This window comes from Neopsephotus bourkii, unplaced genomic scaffold (assembly GCF_033783945.1).
Source record: "Neopsephotus bourkii isolate Nb327-2 ecotype Australia unplaced genomic scaffold, CSIRO-AGI_Nbou_v1 NB_1120, whole genome shotgun sequence".
NCBI classification, from domain to species: Eukaryota; Metazoa; Chordata; class Aves; order Psittaciformes; family Psittacidae; genus Neopsephotus; species Neopsephotus bourkii.
In genome coordinates, this window is record NW_026901606.1 from 290943 (window position 1) to 311538 (window position 20596).

General features: G+C 43.4%; 1 protein-coding gene across 6 annotated transcripts in view; it reads right to left on the reverse strand.

The window, feature by feature from the left end:
* Positions 1-1090: 1090 nt before the first annotated feature.
* LOC133217147 (monocarboxylate transporter 2-like) overlaps positions 1091-20596 on the reverse strand; it is a 41999-nt gene continuing 22493 nt past the window's right edge. For all 6 annotated transcript variants that reach the window (XM_061362316.1, XM_061362311.1, XM_061362310.1 and 3 more), the window contains 3 exons: positions 11531-11674; positions 5880-6755; positions 1091-3054 (listed from right to left, as the gene is read on the reverse strand). In XM_061362316.1, the coding sequence (XP_061218300.1) occupies positions 2762-3054; positions 5880-6755; positions 11531-11674 (1313 nt within the window). In that variant the 3' untranslated portion in view covers positions 1091-2761. The remainder of the gene's footprint in view (positions 3055-5879; positions 6756-11530; positions 11675-20596) is intronic.

A 20596-nucleotide genomic window follows, 5' to 3' on the forward strand; every position in this document is an offset into this window, starting at 1 on the left:
AGTGCAGAATTATCCGGCATTGCTTTGCTGCATTGATTAGTGAGATGTGATCAGAGATGTGAACCTATGGGGGGCAGGAAGCAGGCCAGCCACAACCGGCAGCCAGTCATAATCACCTCAATTGTATTAAAACAGTCTGGATTCCTATGTGATAGAAATAGTGACATAATCTTAAAGATGATATATGGTTCTGTGACAGGAGGTTGAGTAGGTTAAATGAAGTCACTGCTTAATGTTAGAAGGCTTCTGAATCTGTAAAGAACTACTTACCCAATGTAGCATGTGTTGCCACTGGGGACAGGTTAATAAAGGTGTCTCTTTGCCAGAGGATTTTTACAGATAGCTTTGAAAATAGTATCTGCATTAACAAAGTTTTATAATCTAAACAGCTCGTTTTGGGTTTCTGCTAGACAAAGAGCCCTACATCAGCTCTCTCAGTAAGGGCAGCTGGGAATCTGGGTCATTGTTCCTAGAATTAACTGATACAATCTGGTGGGAAGGTATGAAAATAATCTTGTCAAATCATTGCCTCATCATTCTCAGCTGCTTTGAGACTCATGGGCCCATACAATTGGAGGTGTGAGTCTGGCTTGCCCAGACCACTGAGGATGGCAAAGAAACTGTGGGGCACAGAGCTACTGGTGATTGGCCTGGAATAAAAGGCTAAAACCATGAGCTGTATTACCATGTACATAAGAGTCAGGACTAGAAAACAGACAAGGATAAATTCCTTACTGAATAGAAAGGCAGCATTACCCTACACATCCCAATGGGCAAATGTAAACTCATTTATTTTTTTACAAATATTTTTAGTAAGTAGAAGAAAGCTCACAAAAGGCAGAATGGAAAATGCTCAGGACCTTGTATCCTTTTTGTTACTGCAATCCCATAGATATACTTGACAGAATTGAAGAGTATTGAAAACACAGCAACAAAAGCCCAAGTATATTGTTCAGATTTTGTTTTTCAGAGAAAATACAAGATAAGGATAAAATTTAAGTCCTCCTGAATTCAGCAGCCAAAGACCATTATTTTTCAGTGAACAAAAGATTTTGCAGAAAAGATTCTGTACACAAAGATACAAGTGATCAAATTTGAAGAGTATAGTGTATTTACGAAAGTATTTTTACAATCTATTCTTTGCATACAGTGGCATGATAAAATATTATCTGATCACATAGTACTGTTACAGCAGAGAAAAATCAGATTTGGGTGATCTGCCTGAAGAGTTCTTTTTTTCCAGTCACTTGGATCTAAATCCACAAAATGCCGAGGATTCAGCTACGTGACGCCATGCTCAGCATCCATGGCTCTTGGGCAACAGTTACTTGTCGTACAATACATCACTGCTTGCTGCCAGAGTCCAGATCTTCCCAGCTCAAAATCAGCACCACTCAATGAGAGCTTTCCATGTGGCTTCAGCTCCAGCTCTGCATCACTGACCTGGGGAAACTACTTCATGCACCAGGATGGCATGAAGCCACCAGGTATTCCAGTGCTAGCAATAGGGAGGTATCTAACCCGGCCCAAACAAGGAGGGGAGGCAGCTGTGTTTGGATTCCCTTCAGGGTGGATGCAACATAACCAGGGTAAAAAAGTACGGCGCAAGGTCACAGCTCTAAAACAGTGTTTAAAATCATTAATCCCAAGTAGTATGAAGCACAAAGTAAGCAGGCTGGATTGCAGAGAGGGCTGCGGTTTAATGTACAACTATTCATGGTATTTCCCCATTTTCCATCAGGAGGGTACCTGTGCTCAGCACCTAATACCTGTACTTTCAGGCACCTAATTCGGGGCAGTGAATCCCATTTCAGCTCTGGCATCCCTCAGCATCACTCACCAATGCAATGATGCCCATAGCTCCCTCTGTGCTTCAGTTCTCCATTGTATGATTAATTAATAGTAACAACACTTACTGCCTCACCAGGGTATTGTAAAGAAAAAGCATGCTAAAAACAGTAAGGCACTCAGATACATAATAAGGACTTTGTAATCTCCTAAGGAAAACTTTAAAGAACTGATCAAATATAGTTCAAAGTTTAAGCCCTCTAAGACTGAATTTCTGTCCTAGATAATTTCAGTCCGGGAAGAAGGACTCCTGCAGCATGTTGGCCTTGTTATGCTGGCATCTGCACAACATCACCTTTATCAAGGCATTTTGCTAATGCAGAGGTCCCTGAGAAAGTCCCTGGTCAAGCTATGACCAGCCATGTTAGTTCCTTCCTAGCATGCTCTGGCCACAGGAACAGGCTGCCTTGCTGTCACCTAATGCACAGATATGTCCTGCCCTTGTTCTGCTCACACAGCTCTCTCATGTTGTATTTAAGATGAGCGTAAAGTCTATTTTACATTTCCATGAGCCAGAGGTGCAAGTCACAGTGCAGCTGCCAGTGGAAGGCAGCACCATATCCCTGGGATAATTCCAACACTGCAGTCAAAGAGAGTCAAAGAGTTTTAACTACATGGTGGGAAGATCCAGCCACCACAGCACTCAGCACAAAGCCTGTCAGGCTGCTGGAAGAGCTCTGCATTGATTTTGATGGCCACTGGCCTTGCACTATGTAGAGGTGTAGTACAGATACTGCACTGTATCCTAGCACTTTACAACAAACCAAATTTGTTTCTGTTCTAGTCTTCTCCTACAACAAAGAAGAGGAAGGACATCGCAGGACATAGAGCAAAATTTAAAAACCTAGTATGATTTCACAGCTGGCATCCACTTAACCCAGAAATAATATCCATTGAGCCCATGAAAACAGGTTTAAACCTCAATTATGCCATTCACTTCCTTCTTTGGTCCTTCTTGTTCCTCTCTCAAAGGTTCTAGCTCAGGCCCATCCTGTGTGGTTTCTTTGATCCAGTTATTTCTGACTTCATTTTCTGTCTTTACAGTTTTAGGATCCTCTTCTTTTGCTTTTCTCTCCTTTTCCTCCTTGGCAAGCATGCGATAATTATAATAATTCATTATGAACAGGAAGGTTCCTGCCAGGACCATCACAACTCCACATTTAATGAACATGTATTTATAGTCCCCAAAGGTATCGATAAGCGTTCCTGTAAAAGATACATATATAAAAAAAAGGAGCTTAGAGATGAAGGTAAGAAAATTTTGGTTTAGGATCCTAAAGGACACCCTTGTGGCTTTTGGATAAAATAAGACATTCTCCAGACTTCTGATCTCTTCCATAAATGCTCTGATCCTTCAAATACTTCACATGTTCCACTATATATCCTTTGGGTAGTCAACACTGAGATAAGTAATACTACCAATAATTCGTGCAGTTAAATAGAAGGTGACAGGAAACCTACATCGCAAAGTCTGGACTTTTCAGCACACCTATTTTTCCCATGCAGAAACTGATCCTCTCATCACAGAGACAGTCTTTTGTTGACTCTGGTGATCACCTACAAGGATGTTCATTTCAGTTGATAGCCATCAGGCTGACAGCAAAAGCATCAGCTTTTGGGAAGACCTTCATGAGATAGCACTTGGCCACTCAGTCTCATTTCACACTCCTGACAAAGACCCTCCAATTTATTCCACCACTGCTCATTCACCAGCATTAGAGGGGACTCATCTTTTGGTCACAGCTGCCCTTGCTGCATTTATACTCATGATGTAAAGATGAAAGGGCGCTGCACGGAACTGGAAAACATTAGTTCCAGGGAATGCAAAGATGATGCTGTCAATGTCAGATAATTTCAATGCCAAGACAAATGTGTCAGGTTCTTCTCAAAGGTTAATGCCTCTGCCATGGAGTTACAGAGTAATTGAAGGGAGACTGCTTAATTGAAATGTCACTGTTCTCCATTATGTCAAAATGTAATGAAAATCTTACTGGGATTATGATCCTGAGCATTAATTCCATTTACTGGTGCAATACCGACCATTCTTAACATCCCAAATCCTAATTAAGGTAAGACTCGCTCCTAACCTGGCCTTCATAGTACAAATAGCCCTCCTTGAAACTGGCCCATCATCTATTAGCTCTCTGACTTCTTCAAATATGTTCTCCTCCTTAAAAAGAGGGACCTTTAATTACTTCCTGACTGAACCCTAATGTTGAAAAGCTGATGATTAATTCTCCCACTGCATTACACTAACAAAGGATTTTATGGCCACCAAATAGGTTTCTTGATCACAAAAATAACTGGTTTTAACTGGTTTTGGCCACGATTCTTCCTGAATCATTCCTAGGTATTTTGGAACATCATTGTCAATGGACTGGTTTTCATGTTACTGGTGAAACATCAACCAAATGCTAATTGCAACAATCTTCCCTTTTCTGCTAATCAGGATGACCTAGAGGTCTCCTAAATGAGTTTCAATGAGAGTTTTAATGAGCAGAGTATTGGAAAATTCAACAGTAGGATCGTCTTGCCTCTTTTCCTTTGAGAATAAGATAAAGTCATAAAACACACTGGGAACAATTTACTTAGTTCATTAAAGCAGAACCCTGCAGTAGGTTATTAAAATGCCAAAGAGCCAATAAATTTGCTGCTTATTAAAATGGTGGGGAAAAACCTACAAAACTAATATTCCTGATTATGGCATAGAACAGTTTTAGCCTCATTAGCAGTCTCTGGTCATTAACCTAATCTTCCACACAGAAAATTGTATCATTCAGAAAACAGTCATTTTGAAATTGTATTTTCTTTTGTTTGTCATTAATTAAATGAATCAGTAAGATAGCAAGAGGATACAGCTGCTTCTGTCACACTGGATGAGCTACATGGCAATATGAAGAATTAAATGGCTCTGCCCAATGTGTCATACAGAGTATCAGCCATGTCTCAGTTTTGAATCTAGGAAATAGATTTAAAGTGACTTCTTTCTGTTCATTCTTTACCTGTATTATGGCATTGTCGTATCAAAAGAATTAGCAGAGTTTAACTTTCACACATCTGAATACAGAGAGCACACACAAACTAATTCAACTTTTTTGCATACTTAAAGTGACCAATTTCCAAACTACTTATTCAGACGTTCATACAGGTGACATGCAAATTGCAGGACAGAGCACCCTATATATATGACAGTATCTGTACACTGAGATGATGTCACCTATAATGTCATTTATTTCATAGCCAACTCAGATCTGATAAGGACTTTACTAAGGCCAAATGCCAGATTCAAATATCATTCAAATTTAAAACCCATGTCTTTCAGACAAGGTGTGATCCTTGTAGAAAAAGAAGTGAGCGCATGCTGTAGAGGGGAAGAAGCGGAGGCTGTTAAAATGACAAAAGATCACTGTTCCCACTTACCTTCAGATGACTGTAAGCCCTACTGGAGGTTCAATAGTGTCAGCATGGACCTTTGAGGGTCTCTGCCTCTTGATATTTCAAAGCATTCCATCCAAAGTAAACCCTTTTTGTTATTATTATTATTGTTGGAACAGCCTTATCAATCTGATAGATTTAAGGCTGTGATTATATGACTAAAATGTGATTATATGATAAATAAAATCCATAAAAGGAAGTACTCAAAGCCTTACACACAAATAGCAAGGCTTAGCTTTGATTTAACAAGAGGATCTGTTAGAACTGTTGTGTTTTACTGTGCTTAAATGTGGAAGTTTTGCAACAGGAGAAGTCTCCAGGAGGAGTTATCTGGTGTTGCAGGAAGTCCCAGTCCGCAAGTTCAGCTCAAGTGGTTGAAGGGATCAGGAATGAAAATCACTTCCAAACTGTTGACTTCAACTGGAGGGCTACACAGGAAGGAGATACCTAAGACCTGCTGTCCCTGTTCAATTACTAGTGGAAAAATGGTGGGTGGGAAGCAGAGAAAACACAGGTAGAATCACTTCTTACAAACTGTGCTTGCAAGATGCTAAATGTGACAACCCAGTGGGAGCAGAGGAAGAAAATGCACTCACCTCCAATAGGTGGCCCCAGCAGTATTGTACAGCACTCTGCAATGGTGACCAGGCCAACAGCGCTTGTGAACCGGGCAGCTCCCACGAGGTCCATGAGTGTTTCAAAGAGCATGGCACAAACCATGCCAAAAGCCAAGCCAAAAAAGACAGAATAGACAACGAGTCCTGTGTAGCTCGAAGCCAGTGGGCACAGAAGGTGGCACGTGCCATTGAAAGCGATGGAGAAGCTGAAAAAGTATTGAATCCGTGGCCTCACCCACTTGCTGTTTGCAATGATGCCAGTGGTAGGACGGGCAACTATATCCACGATAGCAAGGATTGAAAGGAGGAAAGCAGCTGAATATTCATCAATGCCAATGTGCTTTGCATAGGGTGCCAGAAAAATAATGGGGGCAAAAAAGCCCAGGAACATGAGCACGTTTCCAATCAAGTAAATCAAAAACCCTCTGTGCTTAAAGAGGGAAAAATCGAGGTACTGATTGATTTTTTCACAACAGTCCCTGTCTCCTTCCTCTTCTGTTTTGTTCTTCATGGGCAGGTTTGTGGGACTACTCATTTCCATGGCATCTTCAGTGACTTCTCGTTTCAGAGAACCCTTCCCTTCCTCGGTCGCCTGAGTTTTGACTGATGCTGTGCCTGGCCCAATGGGTCTGAAGAGAGCTCCTGCCACACAGCAGTTCAGTAAAATTGCCCCAAGGATTAAGAAGCTGCCTCTCCAGCCAAAACTGTCAAAAAGGAACTGATTGAGAGGAGCCAGGGTGCAAAGCATCACGGGGCTCCCTGCCATAGCAAGGCCATTCGCAATGGGTCTTCTCTTCAGAAAGTATTTCCCTATCATTATCACTGATGGCTGGAGGTTGAGAGCAAGGCCCAGTCCTGGAACAGAGAAAAGTAGTTGAGACACAATGGAAGATACGAGACCCATTTAACCTCAGCTCATTGTTTAAGGCAGACTCATGAGCAATTGGTCCACTGGTGGCTCTTCAACATGATAGTCTGGATACAAACTTTGCTCAAGATACCCCTAAGCTAACGTGGGTAACCAGATCCCAGGAAGATACTTGCAGTCAGAGAACACTCCTTCCTCTTGCACAGCAAATCTCTTGGGTGGCAAACTTATCACAAAGAGTTTGCTTCAGAATAAACTGAAACTATAACTCTCAGTGAGTTAGTTTTGTCCAAAAACAGCAGCGTTGCTGCAGGAGAGGATGGATCTATTAAAAAACAAATGACAGCTCCCAGTTTGAGGAAGGTTGTTGTGGCTTGGACAGTGCAAACCACAGCCTTCTCAGGTGCATCTTGAGCTAGCACCCCCTTCCACAGGTGGTGGGCACCCAACACTGCTGCTGGGCACAGTAAATAACATCACCCTTCTCAGCCTCTACTAATGTGGTGGCGTGAGCAATTCAGGTCTGATGCAAAAGATGAAGAGGTCTGCAAGTACACAGCAGAACAGCGACTGAGGATGCTAATTAAACAGGGCCCTAGAGTGTTTCTTTTAATTAGAATTTATTTTTATTGCACTTAGATATATAAATGGCATTACAAATTTGCATTGCTAATTCAGTTAGCCAGCTTCCCTTGCACAGGTGAAATCTGAAGGCAAATGCTATCACAGTCTCAACTTTCTGTGGTTCTGTTTGAGAGCACTTGCCTATAACAATCTCTTCTTTTCAAACATTGCTGCAATGTGCAGTATTTCCTTCAAAAGTTAAATTTTCAGAACTCCATCAAAATGACATTTAAAAACCATATCACATATTTTCCACCCTATCATCCAGGAAAGAATGAGCCCCATTAGAACAAAGCAGAAATGTAATCCTTGAAGTGATTATATCAGATATATCAGTGATTATAACATGAATCCTGAAAATAGGGTCATGCAGATTTTTCTTGTTCATTAGTCTATATAATTAGTTTGTTTAACTGTGCAGTACATAATTAGGCATATTGCTTTACAGGAGAGAATTTAGAAAGGTCAAGGTCCTCAAAATTAATTAAGGAACACTATCATTAGTCGCTGATAGAGCAGAATCCAACTGATGCAGCAAAATTCAGCTGATGTTGGATAGCTTCGGTCTGAATGGTTTTACAAAATGATGATTTTTGCCAAGTCTAAGATTCTTTAAAAATAAATACTTGGAGGTTTGAAGCATTAAAATAAATTGAAATGGCAACAGATTAAAATTAACCTTGATATGTAACAAATTCTCAGCATGAACTTTTCTAGATAGTCCATTTATTTGGTAGGGCATCTCTTTGGGAAGTACAGGCTGCTCATAATGCATAAGGGGGCAAATTCATCCCCATGAAAGGGCTGACCTGAGGACTACAGAGACAAAACACAGCCTTGGTTAGAGGAAAAACCTTGATGGTCCTCAGATACAGGAATGCAGCTGTTTTCACCTGAGAAGATGCAGCACAGTGGATTAGAGTTTGCTTTATCTCCCTATTTCCCATGCTGGTAGATAAGGGCAGAAATCGAACCATCATTTCCACAGAATCATTTTTGGTAGGGACTTAGCACATGTCATGCAGAGAAGGAAAAATCAGATGCCAGCTACTCACTTAAACAATGATCTACTCCATTTTTTTATTATATGAACATTAATTTGCCAGTCAGACAAATCTAATTTAATATTACCTCATGCTCTTCCCATTAATTAAATTTGGAGAGTTTCAAACTGACTGACTGGAATTCCAATTTGCTTTAAGCTTTTGGATGACTTTAGTTGGAAATATTTATATCCATTTTATTCCAGTTTTCAGAAGTACAGCAGCTTTTCCATAGCTGAAATCATTACTCAAATAACCACATTTTCTCCCCAGGTATATGACAGAAAAGCCTATTGATGGTGTTGCATGAACAGAAGCAAGCCCATGCCAGAAGGAGCATCCTTCCTTAGATTAAATACATCTCCCTCATATTAGAAAGAAATAAGTGGTGCTACAGGAGTAAGCTGTGTAGCTATTGATCTTGTTCTTAACTTATTAGCAAGGGAAGATTCCACAGGTATTTCAATGCTCAACACTTACAGCTAAGGCAAAACCTCTAGTCTCATTAGTCAACACGCTTCACCCTAGATTCCACTTTATTTCATGGCTGTCTAATTGGCACAGATGGACCTAAACTCTGACCAGTTTTTATTGCCTTGTATTTAGCTTTGAAATTCGCTGTTTCTACCTCAGACTTGAAGAAGGGGTCGCATGCCTGAACACCTATTTAATGCACCCAGGCTGGCATCTATCCAGGTCAACAGCTTGCAAACTCCATTTCTTTTTCTAAGCACTATAGGGAAACACGTGAGGAAGAGAACATGGGTTTTACAGCGCATGCAAGTGCCTCGTGCAGCCCACAGCTCGGTGCCATCGAGAACAGAACTGCTTCAGAGCAGCAAAGCCTTGTCACTGCTCTGCATGCAAATCGAGAAAGACATAATCAAGAAAGCAACTGAGACTTCTATGTCTAATCCCTCCACTGTAAACAGATACTTCCTGCTCTGCCCCTCTGAAGAGATTGCTATTAATATGCCAAAAGCATAGGACTGTGGCAAAGACCTCCTAGTAACAACTATCTTGTTTTTATCTCCATCCCTGTGAATTACACAAACAGGGTCTTTCACATCAGCCTGTTTCCTTTTCAGGCTGGTGGGAAGGAGGCTAGAAAAGAATGTGATGTTTACAGGTTGCTTTCCAGTCACTGCAAATCATCTTTACAGAAGTCTCTCACCACTGATGCTGTCTCAGCTGCGTGATAAGCAGGCAGCTTCGTAATTGCCCTTGAATGCTTCCATGTTAGGCCTGACCAGCAAAAGCACTTCAAGTGCAATTAGAGGCATCAAGCATGTTAGCAGGATTACAAGGATCTTCCCTTCTCTGTCAAATTAATATTCCTTTCCCAGCACACATACCATGCCTGGAAATGATGGGTTATTAGCTAAGACCTCATCCATACAGCTGCCCCCGTTCAGCAAGCAGAAGGAAAAGATGTACACAACAAAATATGTGCTTTGCTTTGAGGAAATATCACAGCATTAAAAATGAGGAGATATTCGAGCTGTTTGCCCTGTATCCTTTTGCTGGCACAAGGGTTACATGTGTGCATCAAGCACAGCTCATACTATCAGCTCTATGGGGTAAGCAATGGACCAGATTTGTAAAGATACTAGGGAGCAAAACAGAGCAGGGTCTTCATAAATCCTATGCCCATTGGAATTAGGCACAGAATTCCCTCCTGGTGTGTTTTTAGGTAAGTATCTTTGAACATAGGAGTTAGTGCTTTCCTATAGCACTGTTCCTCGCCTGAGCCCTTCCGCTTACCAAAACGCATATATTTTTAGCAAAGGATTTATGGTTTCCATGCACTAATCCAGCATTAGCCAACTTGCTTGAGGACATTTGTTTAGTACAGAATGATGCAAGCTCATGCATCAATAACTCTTGAATTTATTCATGGCAGACACTGGTTATTTTTATTTTTCATTGCTTTGTTTATGGAATCTCTTTCAAGGAATCTGCAAGATTTAGTCATTCAGTAATAACACAGTTTCATCTAACTGCAGTGACTCTACTTGGAAAGATTGAGTTTTAGGAGAGGGAATCCTACACAGGGATTTATTCTCTACTGTATGGATTTAATGAAGCAATATTGGCGTAGGAGAATAGGGTGACAAACTTTCTGTCCCAATTTACTTTGTTAGTGGCTGGTTTTATTGATTTTTAAATGTTGAGCTCGTGCTTTTCATGATCAGAAAGCAGTAGCACTTAATACAGCTGCAGAGAGATAGGGAACACTCATTTAAACGTATGCCTTGCAACCTCAAAAGCCAATTTTGAACTCATTGTGTCATGTTTTTAGGCAGGTGTTCTCAGTGCAGTGGAAGGAACAGTGGCTGTACCTTAGCCAAAATAATCAAACAAAAATGCTTGCAGTTAAGAATCTACAACTCAGGTTGGGAACTCCATCTACCTTTAAAAGCAATAACCCAGCACCTGCAGGCTTTCAAGATGCTGGACTGAACCTATGTCTTCTTCTGTTTAAGTTTCCAATATGGAAATTCATATTTCAGTACAGACAAGTCAAACTGTAATTTCAAAAAGGAAATACAGTCTTATTTTTTCTTAATAGGGAGAATATTGCATCTTTTCAATCAATTCCAGTAGTTATTCTTTTCAGATAACCTCACAAGTAGGCAAAGCACAAGCAAACACCTAAACTCTCATTTCCTGCATCTCATGGAGGGAAGACAGAACACAGTAATACAGGAACACAGGTGCTTTCTTCATAGTCACACTTGAACCTTGAAGGACTCGCCATGCCCAGGGCAGAGTGCAGTCAACCTTCATTCACTTCAGCAGGAGCTGAGGGCACTGATGGCCATCCTCACCACCGCTTCCAGCCAAGAGCACCCATCTGCACAGAGCAGATCCACTGCTGTGATCCCGCACGCGATGTTCAGGAACACAGCGCTTAGCAGGGGATGTGCTCTTTGCTGAAGTTCATCTAGAGCACTTAGTAAGAGAGGGCCCTTGTCCCACTAGCTTTTTATCTCATTTCCCATTGCGTTCGGCTGCAGTGCCCAAGTGTGAACACCCCAAGCCACCAGATGTGAACCTCAAGTGCACATGGAAAGGAGATGCTTTGTTCTTACCTGTAATGAAGCCCACACAGATGTAGAGCTGCATGATACTGGTGCAGAAAGCAGCTGAGACCATCCCAATGCCACACAGCAGGCCTCCCAACATAACCACGGGTCGACTGCCATAGCGGTTTACTAGAATACTGCTAATGGGACCTGGGGAAAGAGCACAGAATGGTCCTTGAGGTAGGTATCTTCTGACAGAAGGGCATGTTTTACACAAAGGAGGTTAAGAGATGCTGCTGACAGCTTCTAACATGACTTCAGGAAGAAAATGGAAAAGGAGAGAAAGATGATTCATACTGTGTGGAGATGGCAGCATGTCCCGTGCCACACTGTGTCACTCTTGGTGACAGTTCCTGCCCCCAGGACTTTCAAGTGTCATCAGAGAAGGCAAACAGCAACACCAAATCAGGTGAACACATGATCCCAACATAGGACCTCCTTGATTTATTATGATGCTAAACCATACACACAAAGCAGGGGTTCATATTACTAGGCTGATATCATGAGTACTGTTGCATTTTTAATGCCTCTATTTAATGCAATTCCAATAGTGCTGACCAGAACTGAAGCTTCAGCAGAACAGTTGTTAATTAAATCTTAATAGCGGTCTATGTAGGTAGAAATGGTTTGGGATGATGGATTACCTGGATCTCAAAGGAATCAGTTTGGTCTTGCGTTTATGTAGAGAGGTGGTGCAGGACAACGCAAAATTAAGAAGGAGATAAATGGCTTAACAAAGACTGCACACAAGGAAATGAAGCACTGAAACCTGAGGAAGTGAAACACGCCAGCAGCTTTGAGTGGTGGAGGAAAGAAGGGAGGTTTTGTGTATAGTAGGCCCAACTAGCTGAGGGACTAATACAAATCAGAATCAGAGAATAATCTATGTTGGAGGGACAATGAAGGGACTAACCTCTTGCTCAAAGCAAAGCCAATTCTGAAGGTAGAAGAGGCTGAGATGTCAGAACTAGGGAATGCAAACAGAGCAGGAAAGAGTGGTCCAGAAATCAAGCTATGAGATGGAAGGAAAAGATTCTGTACTCCTCAAAAACCCTGAAGCAAAATGCTGCAAAGAAATGCTGGAAAGAGGCAGGGGAGTACAGGCAGTGTTTACTACCTTATCTGACTAGTTCTGGTGCTACTCAACAATGGTGTTTCAGAGCCCAGCGTTCCTGCTAGCCTTCATTTCTGCCCTTTGTAACAGCCCACGCTGTCCACATACGGATTACTGGAAACAGGCATCTTTAGCTTACAGGCATCTCTGAAGAGTTTGACTGTGGGATCCACCTCACTGCAGAGCCAGTCAGTAGGATATTTGCTTTTGCTTAAATAATCTTAGCCAGAAATAGTGCCAGAACTTTTTCCAGACCTTGCAAACCATGGCACACAGGAACGAGACCCAAAAACCCCAATATTCCTGGAACATGGCTGAGAGCATCTGAACAAGTTCTCAGCTGTTACAATGTGCAAGAATAAAAACCAGTAGATGTGACTGGTTTAATATAGAAAATGGACATATAAAATACTTCCCACTACATGCCTAAGGTCAAATCACTCCCAAATGAAATACACACAAGCACAGTCTTAACAGCATCCCTGTATCTGCATGATCTGAGCTGGTCCCATTGAATACACCATTCAATTAACATTTATGTGAGTGCATAATTCCACAGAGAGCTTTTTGTCCTAAACCAGTGACTGGATTCACATCATGCATCCTTTTGCTGCACAGAGCACTACAGAACTCAGTTAAGTTCTGGGGAAAGAGATACATACATGTGATCAGCACAACAGGAAAGGGACCCTTTTTCTCACTGAGCTTCCCCTGGTCGGAGCTTGGAATGCATCATGCTTAAGCCAGTGTCAGCATGTCCTTTAATTAAACAGATCAAGCCAGTGTTCCTCAGAAAGGCACCAACATGTTCATCTGCAGCCTAAGGGCACACAACTCTTCCATTTTTCAATTTTCCACATGTCCACATTTCTCCAGAATCAGTCTAATTACTCAACTAAGAAAATGTGGTTTCAATTACCTTTTTACACTGGAAGAGGACTTTCACATTAGCCCTAAAAATACAGGATGTCCCACCATGGAGCAGAGCATTTAAACCCCACAGGATTCTTGCTAAGGCCCCTCTCCTACTCTGACACAGGACAGATCCCAGGGAGAGAAGCCCCTGCTATGAGAAGTCAAGCAAAATGTTCACATATGTTCTACTCTTGCAGCATCCACCTTGAGAGAAGGGAAATATGGATCCACAGTGCTCTCACTCGATTCCACAAGCTCTTGTATTGGTTTCACCCATCAGTTAGGACAAGTTTGGACCATGACAGCAGATGATGAACTGGAAGGGGATGAGGGTGGGATACATTCTGCTCTGCTTCCCAGCTATAGAGACAACCTGGGATAGAGGCTAGAGTAGATGAAAGCAAAAATTTGTATCCCAACCACTGGCTTTACAAATGGGGGTGTCACTGTGGCATCCTCCACAAACATGCAACGCCCTCAAATACAGCCCAAGACATATTTGAGCCAAGAGACTACAACTGGTCCCTGTTCTTGTATTGTGTGATCTCTTGGCAATGTGTTTCAGCAGTGATCTTCAGCAAACAGCCTTTATCTCCTGTAACGAGCATTGTCAGTTTTACAGGGGGATAATCAACCTCACTTGTTTGCCAGTCTGGGTGGGAGAGCTGTGGTCTCAAAGGCATTACCTGCCTGGGCTGGGCTGAGCTCACAGGGAGCTGTGATGAACTTCAGAAGCAACATCAGCCTTTCTCCTTCACAGACTGAAACCTTACACCCAGACCCTGTGGGCCTGCTTTGCTAAAGACACAAAGCATAAAGGATCACGCCACACTCTTGCGAGTGACATCATTTGATCTTCCTGACCAGCCTCACCCACATACGACTGAGAGTTGGAGTCCTCCAAGATACTAAGTACAGCCAGTTAAAGGAGAAAACAGTAGCAGAGCACTGGGGCTAAACCTTTCAAGCCAACAGAGAATACACAGCAAAGGCCATGATGAGCACTCACCCTGCAAGGAAAGCACCATCTAGCCCATCCCATGCTTTAGGAGACACCAGAGAATCCAACCCAAGGACTCAAAACAGTTGGGAAACCAAACTTCCCTGAGCTGCTGCTCACAGGCCAAAGGTTTTGTAACAGTCCTGAGCAGACCTTTTAAACGCACTGAAGCAAACGCAAAATCACATCCCCAGAATTACTTCCACTCAAGTCATTTGGTCCTACATAAAACCATAGGCTTTAATGTAGCAGCCTTTCAAAAGCTGTCCCATCTCTCAGCAGAAACCAAGTGTGTGCAGTATGTCACATAGCTGCTGTGCACACTTCAGCACGCAAACCCTGCCAGTTTGGGCAGGCACATGAAGCACAGACACGTGCACCTTCACCCTGCCCAGATGCCTTCACTGATCAGCATCACACCCAACAGATCTAAATGCACCTCTCCTGCCCTGCTCTGCCACATGCCACCTGCAGCATATCTCTGGCAGGGGGCTTATTAGAGATCAGACCTAAGTTCAACAGCAGCCTTCTGGGGAGCTCTGGAAAACATCAAACAGCTCAAGTCAGGGCAAAGGAATTAAGGAGAGGGAACAACAAAGCCCCCACCTTTGGGAAGTTGTGGGAAATGGGAAACACGATTACTGCTTTGCTTGCAGCTATTGCACAAATTAAAAGTGTGACAGCCCCTGGAAACACAGTGGAACTGAAAAGCACGACCTGTTATTTACCAGTTATTTAGCCAGCATGAAACAAATAAAGATGCTGTGTATTACCACACAGAAACCATTTACAATAACAACGTGTGCAGTTTAGATCCCAAGGCACCTTTATTTGCTAATACCTGCCTGGTCAAATGTGCAGAAATCACAGGTTCTCTTGTCCTAGCACCCAAACTAAATCATTCTCCCTTTGTGCAAGCCAGGAGAAGCCAACAGGAGTTGGGGTGACTTTTACCTCTTAATTTACAGAGACAGGTGAGGACAGCAGAAGCTCTCAGAAAGCCGCTATTTACCTGGCTTTGCCTTGCAGAACCAGCCACGTGAATGCTGCCTGAGTCCCCGAAATGTCATAGCAAGGAGCAAAAGCTTTCTCATCCCCAGTGCATAGCTTCACTGGGACCAGGGCTAGTGCCACCCAGGCAGCACTGTTCCCACAACTCCACCACCATGGCAGCACTGCAACATCTAATGAGGAAATTAGAAGTAAAACTTAATCACCTCTTTGTAACCTAATACATTTCAAGGACAAGGCACTTCACTGCAGGAAGAGGTGGCACTTCCACCCACCCATACTTGGGAAACACGCAGCCCCTTCCGCAAACCAGCAAGTGGCTTCTTCCCTCCTGACCAACTTCCAGCCATCGTTTATCATCTATAACAAAGAGAGATGCTGAGCCTCATCTTGCTGCTGGTTTTGTTGAGAGCTGTGCCCATGGCCCCGCACCTCCTCTGGCTCACAGGGCAGTGTTGGAAGGGCACGTGGTCTCCAGTGGGGCTACCACCATCCCCACCGGCAAGGAAAGAGCAAGGAAAGCCCACTCAAGCACTTCACTTTACACCCTAATCCCTTGCAGAACAGGATGCACACAAGATGAGTTTACTGCAGTAAAAGTCTGCAGTCAGGAGAGCAACAGCTTACAGCAAATGTCCCCAAAAGATGTAGCTGGGATCATGGCATTCCTGGAAGACTGATGCAATGTAAAGTGCTATCCTCAGCCCATATAAATCATGCTGGTTTAGTGCCTGTCCTGTATAAAGCCTCTTTTCTCATACCTGTGGCAGATTTCCATTCGTTGTTAGCTGGTACATGAAAGGCCATGTCAAAGAAGCTGATCTTGGTGGCAAGCAAAACACAGCAGCTTGCCGGTGGGAAACACAGCAAGCAAGCCCTGTCTCATTTATTAGCTTGTCCAATTACTTCTCACCTTGAGTTTTGTGTTTGTAGAAGTGAAAAGGACCCTGAAGAGGAGTTTGCAAAACCATAAAGAAAATGCAGAATCCTCTGGTCTCCACAAAGCCAGGCCATTTGTTATTTATTCTTCCTGAGCTGCTGAAATATGATCCAAAGAGGATCATAATGCAGAGTTGGCATTTAACAAGAAATATCAATCCAGACTGGCTTAAACTCTTGCAAGTACAACAGTACTCAACAAATAGACACCTGAATTGCCTTTCTGTTTTCCTCAACGAGCCTTATGAATCTTTTATGAGCTGCAAAACTTCCAGTGGTGGTGCAAAACACAATATATTTTTAACAAGGACTAAAGCATTCTTCTCTCCTGTATCTCTGACAGTATATATGTATCTATATATCTTTTATTTATAAAGTTTGGTTTGCCCCTTTTTTTTTTTTAACTTAGCCTAATTCTAACAGAATTTTCCCTTTTTTGGTGGAACTTGGATGAATTTCTGCTGAAATATCTCTGTTCAGGGCCTTCAGAGCAGCAGCCGAAAGCTGAGACTGAAAGACTCATCTTGTAACCCAGGGGCCTCCATGAAACGTGGGGGTCTTCCCAGCTTTCACAAGACTGACCTGCAGGGTAAAGTGGCACAGAGCCATTGCAAATGCTACACGCCTGATGGGAAGACCATTTGATGGCCATGCAGGTGATAGAAGAGCAACCCTGCATAGACCCCAGTGTTGGCAGATTTGGCATGTCACCCCCATTGCTGGGGCTGCAACACACAGCCCAGCTTTTCCCACTTTTCCACAGTGATGAGTGGCTCTGAAGAGCTGTTCCCGCAAAGGGACAGGGGTCAGCACCAAAAGAACTGCCCAGACAGTCGATGTTTTTCAACTGCTGTTGTTATACTAAGGAATAGCATGATATACTGAGGAATGCAGCACAACATGCAGCAGAGTGTACTCAGCTGGGGGGGGGTGGAATCATCATTTATACTGATAAAACAAAGTCTATTACTATACTAGTAGTAAAACGACAGGAGCAGGCCTGCAATTTCCTCAGTAATAATCTCACTCCCTCGGTGGAATAACAACACTGCCTTTGGCCTTGTAATTTATCCACTAGGGTACCAGCCCATTGTAACAAAGCAACCTCCTCATTACCCCACAAATGAAAGCAAGTGCCTCCATGTTATTAACACATTGCCAGAATCCACCAAGCTCCCAAGGCAGAGGGGATCAGCATCAGCAACCAGCACTGGTAATGATGCACAACCCTGGAAAACAGTTCTAAAGGCAGGGGGAAGGGATGAGAGGGTTAAAACCTGCAGCTTTTCACTCTTCTTCCTTGCTAGAAGACCAAGGGTCCAGGACCTGGATGGTCATGCACTTAAGTGTCACCAGGGCTTGGAGAATGGCTGCTCTCTGTAGTCCCACAGTAACTGAGCTTACTGCATGTGGCAGTTCCAGATAACTAGACAAGAGAGGGTGGTACCTAGTAATAACAGCATATTATTAGTCCCAATTGCTTGGTGCAGATGGTTTGCTTTGCACCTGCAATAGCTGATGAGCCCACACACAACAGGCACTTCCTCAGGCAGGGCTGATGGAAGCAAGCTGGCCATGCACAAGCTGGAGGACAAGCAGCAGCAGCAAACAAACACCCCAGGAGACTATCATGGTATTAAATACCCCCCTGCCAGACCCCAAAGGGCAGCTTCCAAAGATCTGTTCACCCCAAAACTTCCCTGATGCTTTCTGTTAGTATTACTTTGCACTTCAAATAATCATTTTTAAATAAGGAGGCTGAAGTCCAGCATATGCAACAGCAGCTCCACCAGCTAACCCATCACCAGAAGATGCCTCTTTCTTCCTTGCAGGTGAGGAAAATGGTGTGTACATCAAAGGTGCTGGGTCTCAGTACTGTATCCAGCTCAGAAGGCAGTGGGTGTAATGATCTGCTGCAGAAACCAACCTGCGTCCTCCAAGAAAGGACCCTGACCTCCCATCAGAAATATGGATTTGCCACAGCAGCATCCTCATGTTAAAAAAGGAAAAGGCAGATGAGGCCCAAGCTTCACAAAGACAAAGTGATCCAGCAATCCCATCTGATCAGTGCCTCAGCATTTCAATTTCCACATCACACAGCTGACTCGCACTGCTCCTGCGGCACACAGAGGAGCCACAGGCCAACAGCTCCAAACCTGGGGCTGGAGCCAAGGTCCTTCGTGTCACTTCATATTTAGTCAATTAAATAATGGCTCCTGTAAGAGGATGGCGTTGCAGGTGCCTGTGCTCAGTGGTTTCCCTGGGCTGCTGGTTTGGATCTCTCCACACAGCAGATCACAGCTGCTCACCTGCAGAAGCCATGGGTTCATGGGTTTTGAATTGCTTTCCTATGGTTTCTTTAGCTAACCTCTTGCTTTGGCAGGACTGCAGGCTTCTATCCCTGCCAGCATTTGAAGCATGGCTGCAGAACACAAGTTTCCTTCATGGCTGAAACACCTATTCCCCAAGATCAGCAGCCCTTTGTTATTGGTTTTAACACAATTGTTTTATCGGCAAATTAGCCGCTACCTCGCCATGTATTCCAAAAGGCTTTGTCGACCTCCTGGAAGCTCTACATATTTGACCAAGAGATCAGTTATGCTGGAGAATCATCCAATGCAATTGCAATGCTGCAATGATAGAATGGTTTGGGTTGGAAAAGACCTTAAGATCATCCAGTTTCAACCCCCTGCCATAGGCAGGTTCGACTCACACTAATGTTGTCCAAGTCTCTGTCCAGCCTGGCCTTGAACACTATCAGGGATGGGGCATTCACCACTTCTTTGGGCACCTGTTCCAGTGCCTCACCACCCTCGCATTAAAGAACTTCTTCCTTATATCTAACCTGAACTTCCACTGTTTATGTTTAAACCCATCACCCCTTGTCCTATCACTACAGTCATTGATGAAGAATCCCTCACCAGGGGAGTGGATTATAATTTACTCCTGGGCTTAACACCCACCTGTGAAGTGTTAACACCACCCCAACCAAAACTCTGCGCATTCTTCTTCCTAGTTCTTATTAATCTTGGGGTTTATTAAGTCTTCCACATCCCTATTACTGCTGCCTGGTGACCTTGCTGGCTCCATGAAGGGCGAAATGATAAAGCTTTGTGACCAAGTCCGCGAACACAGAAATATTTCACCTGAAGCTATAGTGCTATTAGAGCTCTTAAGTAGAGCAGGGCTATTTAAAAAAATAAAAAATACAAGCACATATGTGATGACCTTGCAGGGCCTGAGTGCTCTCTGAGAGTCAGGAAAAGTATATGAATCTGCAGCATCATCCATTACAGAAATCAAATCATTCCTCATCCAGCTTTCTTAACAAAATCCATGACTGTAATGGTGCTGCTACCCTGGGGATTGCCCCAGTGTGGAAAGATGCCTTGTTTCAATAACACAGGGAGGCTGGTTGACTCTTGATGGGACTCCAAGAGGTGATGATGATAAGCAAAAGGATGTAGTCCTGCACAGGGCAGCTGAGCAGCGGGTACACAGGGAGCACCCGACAGAGCGTGGGCCACAATGGTAGGATGCTGGATATCCACTCTGGATAAACAGAGATATTCCTTTTGTTTCAGCCCACACATAATATCCATGTGGAAAAGCACATGCCCTGCTTGAGAACTGTTGTTGAACCAATGCTGCAAGCACATAACTAGAGTGAGATCACACAAGACACATCACTGCAAATACCACCTGTTCTCCCCTTCTTTCTCCTCTCTCATACCCCTCACTCAGTACTAAGGGCTCATGTCACTTCAGACACCCTCAGTAACTAAGGCGTCCCACAGGATGGTCAGAGACAACACAGGAGCTGGATTTCCTGGAAAGGTTAATGAGCAGCTGGGTACACACCGAAGACCCACGCTGCATGTGTATCAACTGAGCGTCTCCAAACGCAATACTAGCCAATCCTTTTATTTCTCTGCTGAGTCCATGCTATAGAAAATGATGGGAAACCCATAGTGCAACAACTTCCCAACCCCTTGTGCACCCCCAAACTCCTCCCTGATAGTGTGAGGAGCAGAAAAGGCCTTGACTCTGTGTAAGCCCTGCTCAGCAATCACAAACACACCTGAATTATCAA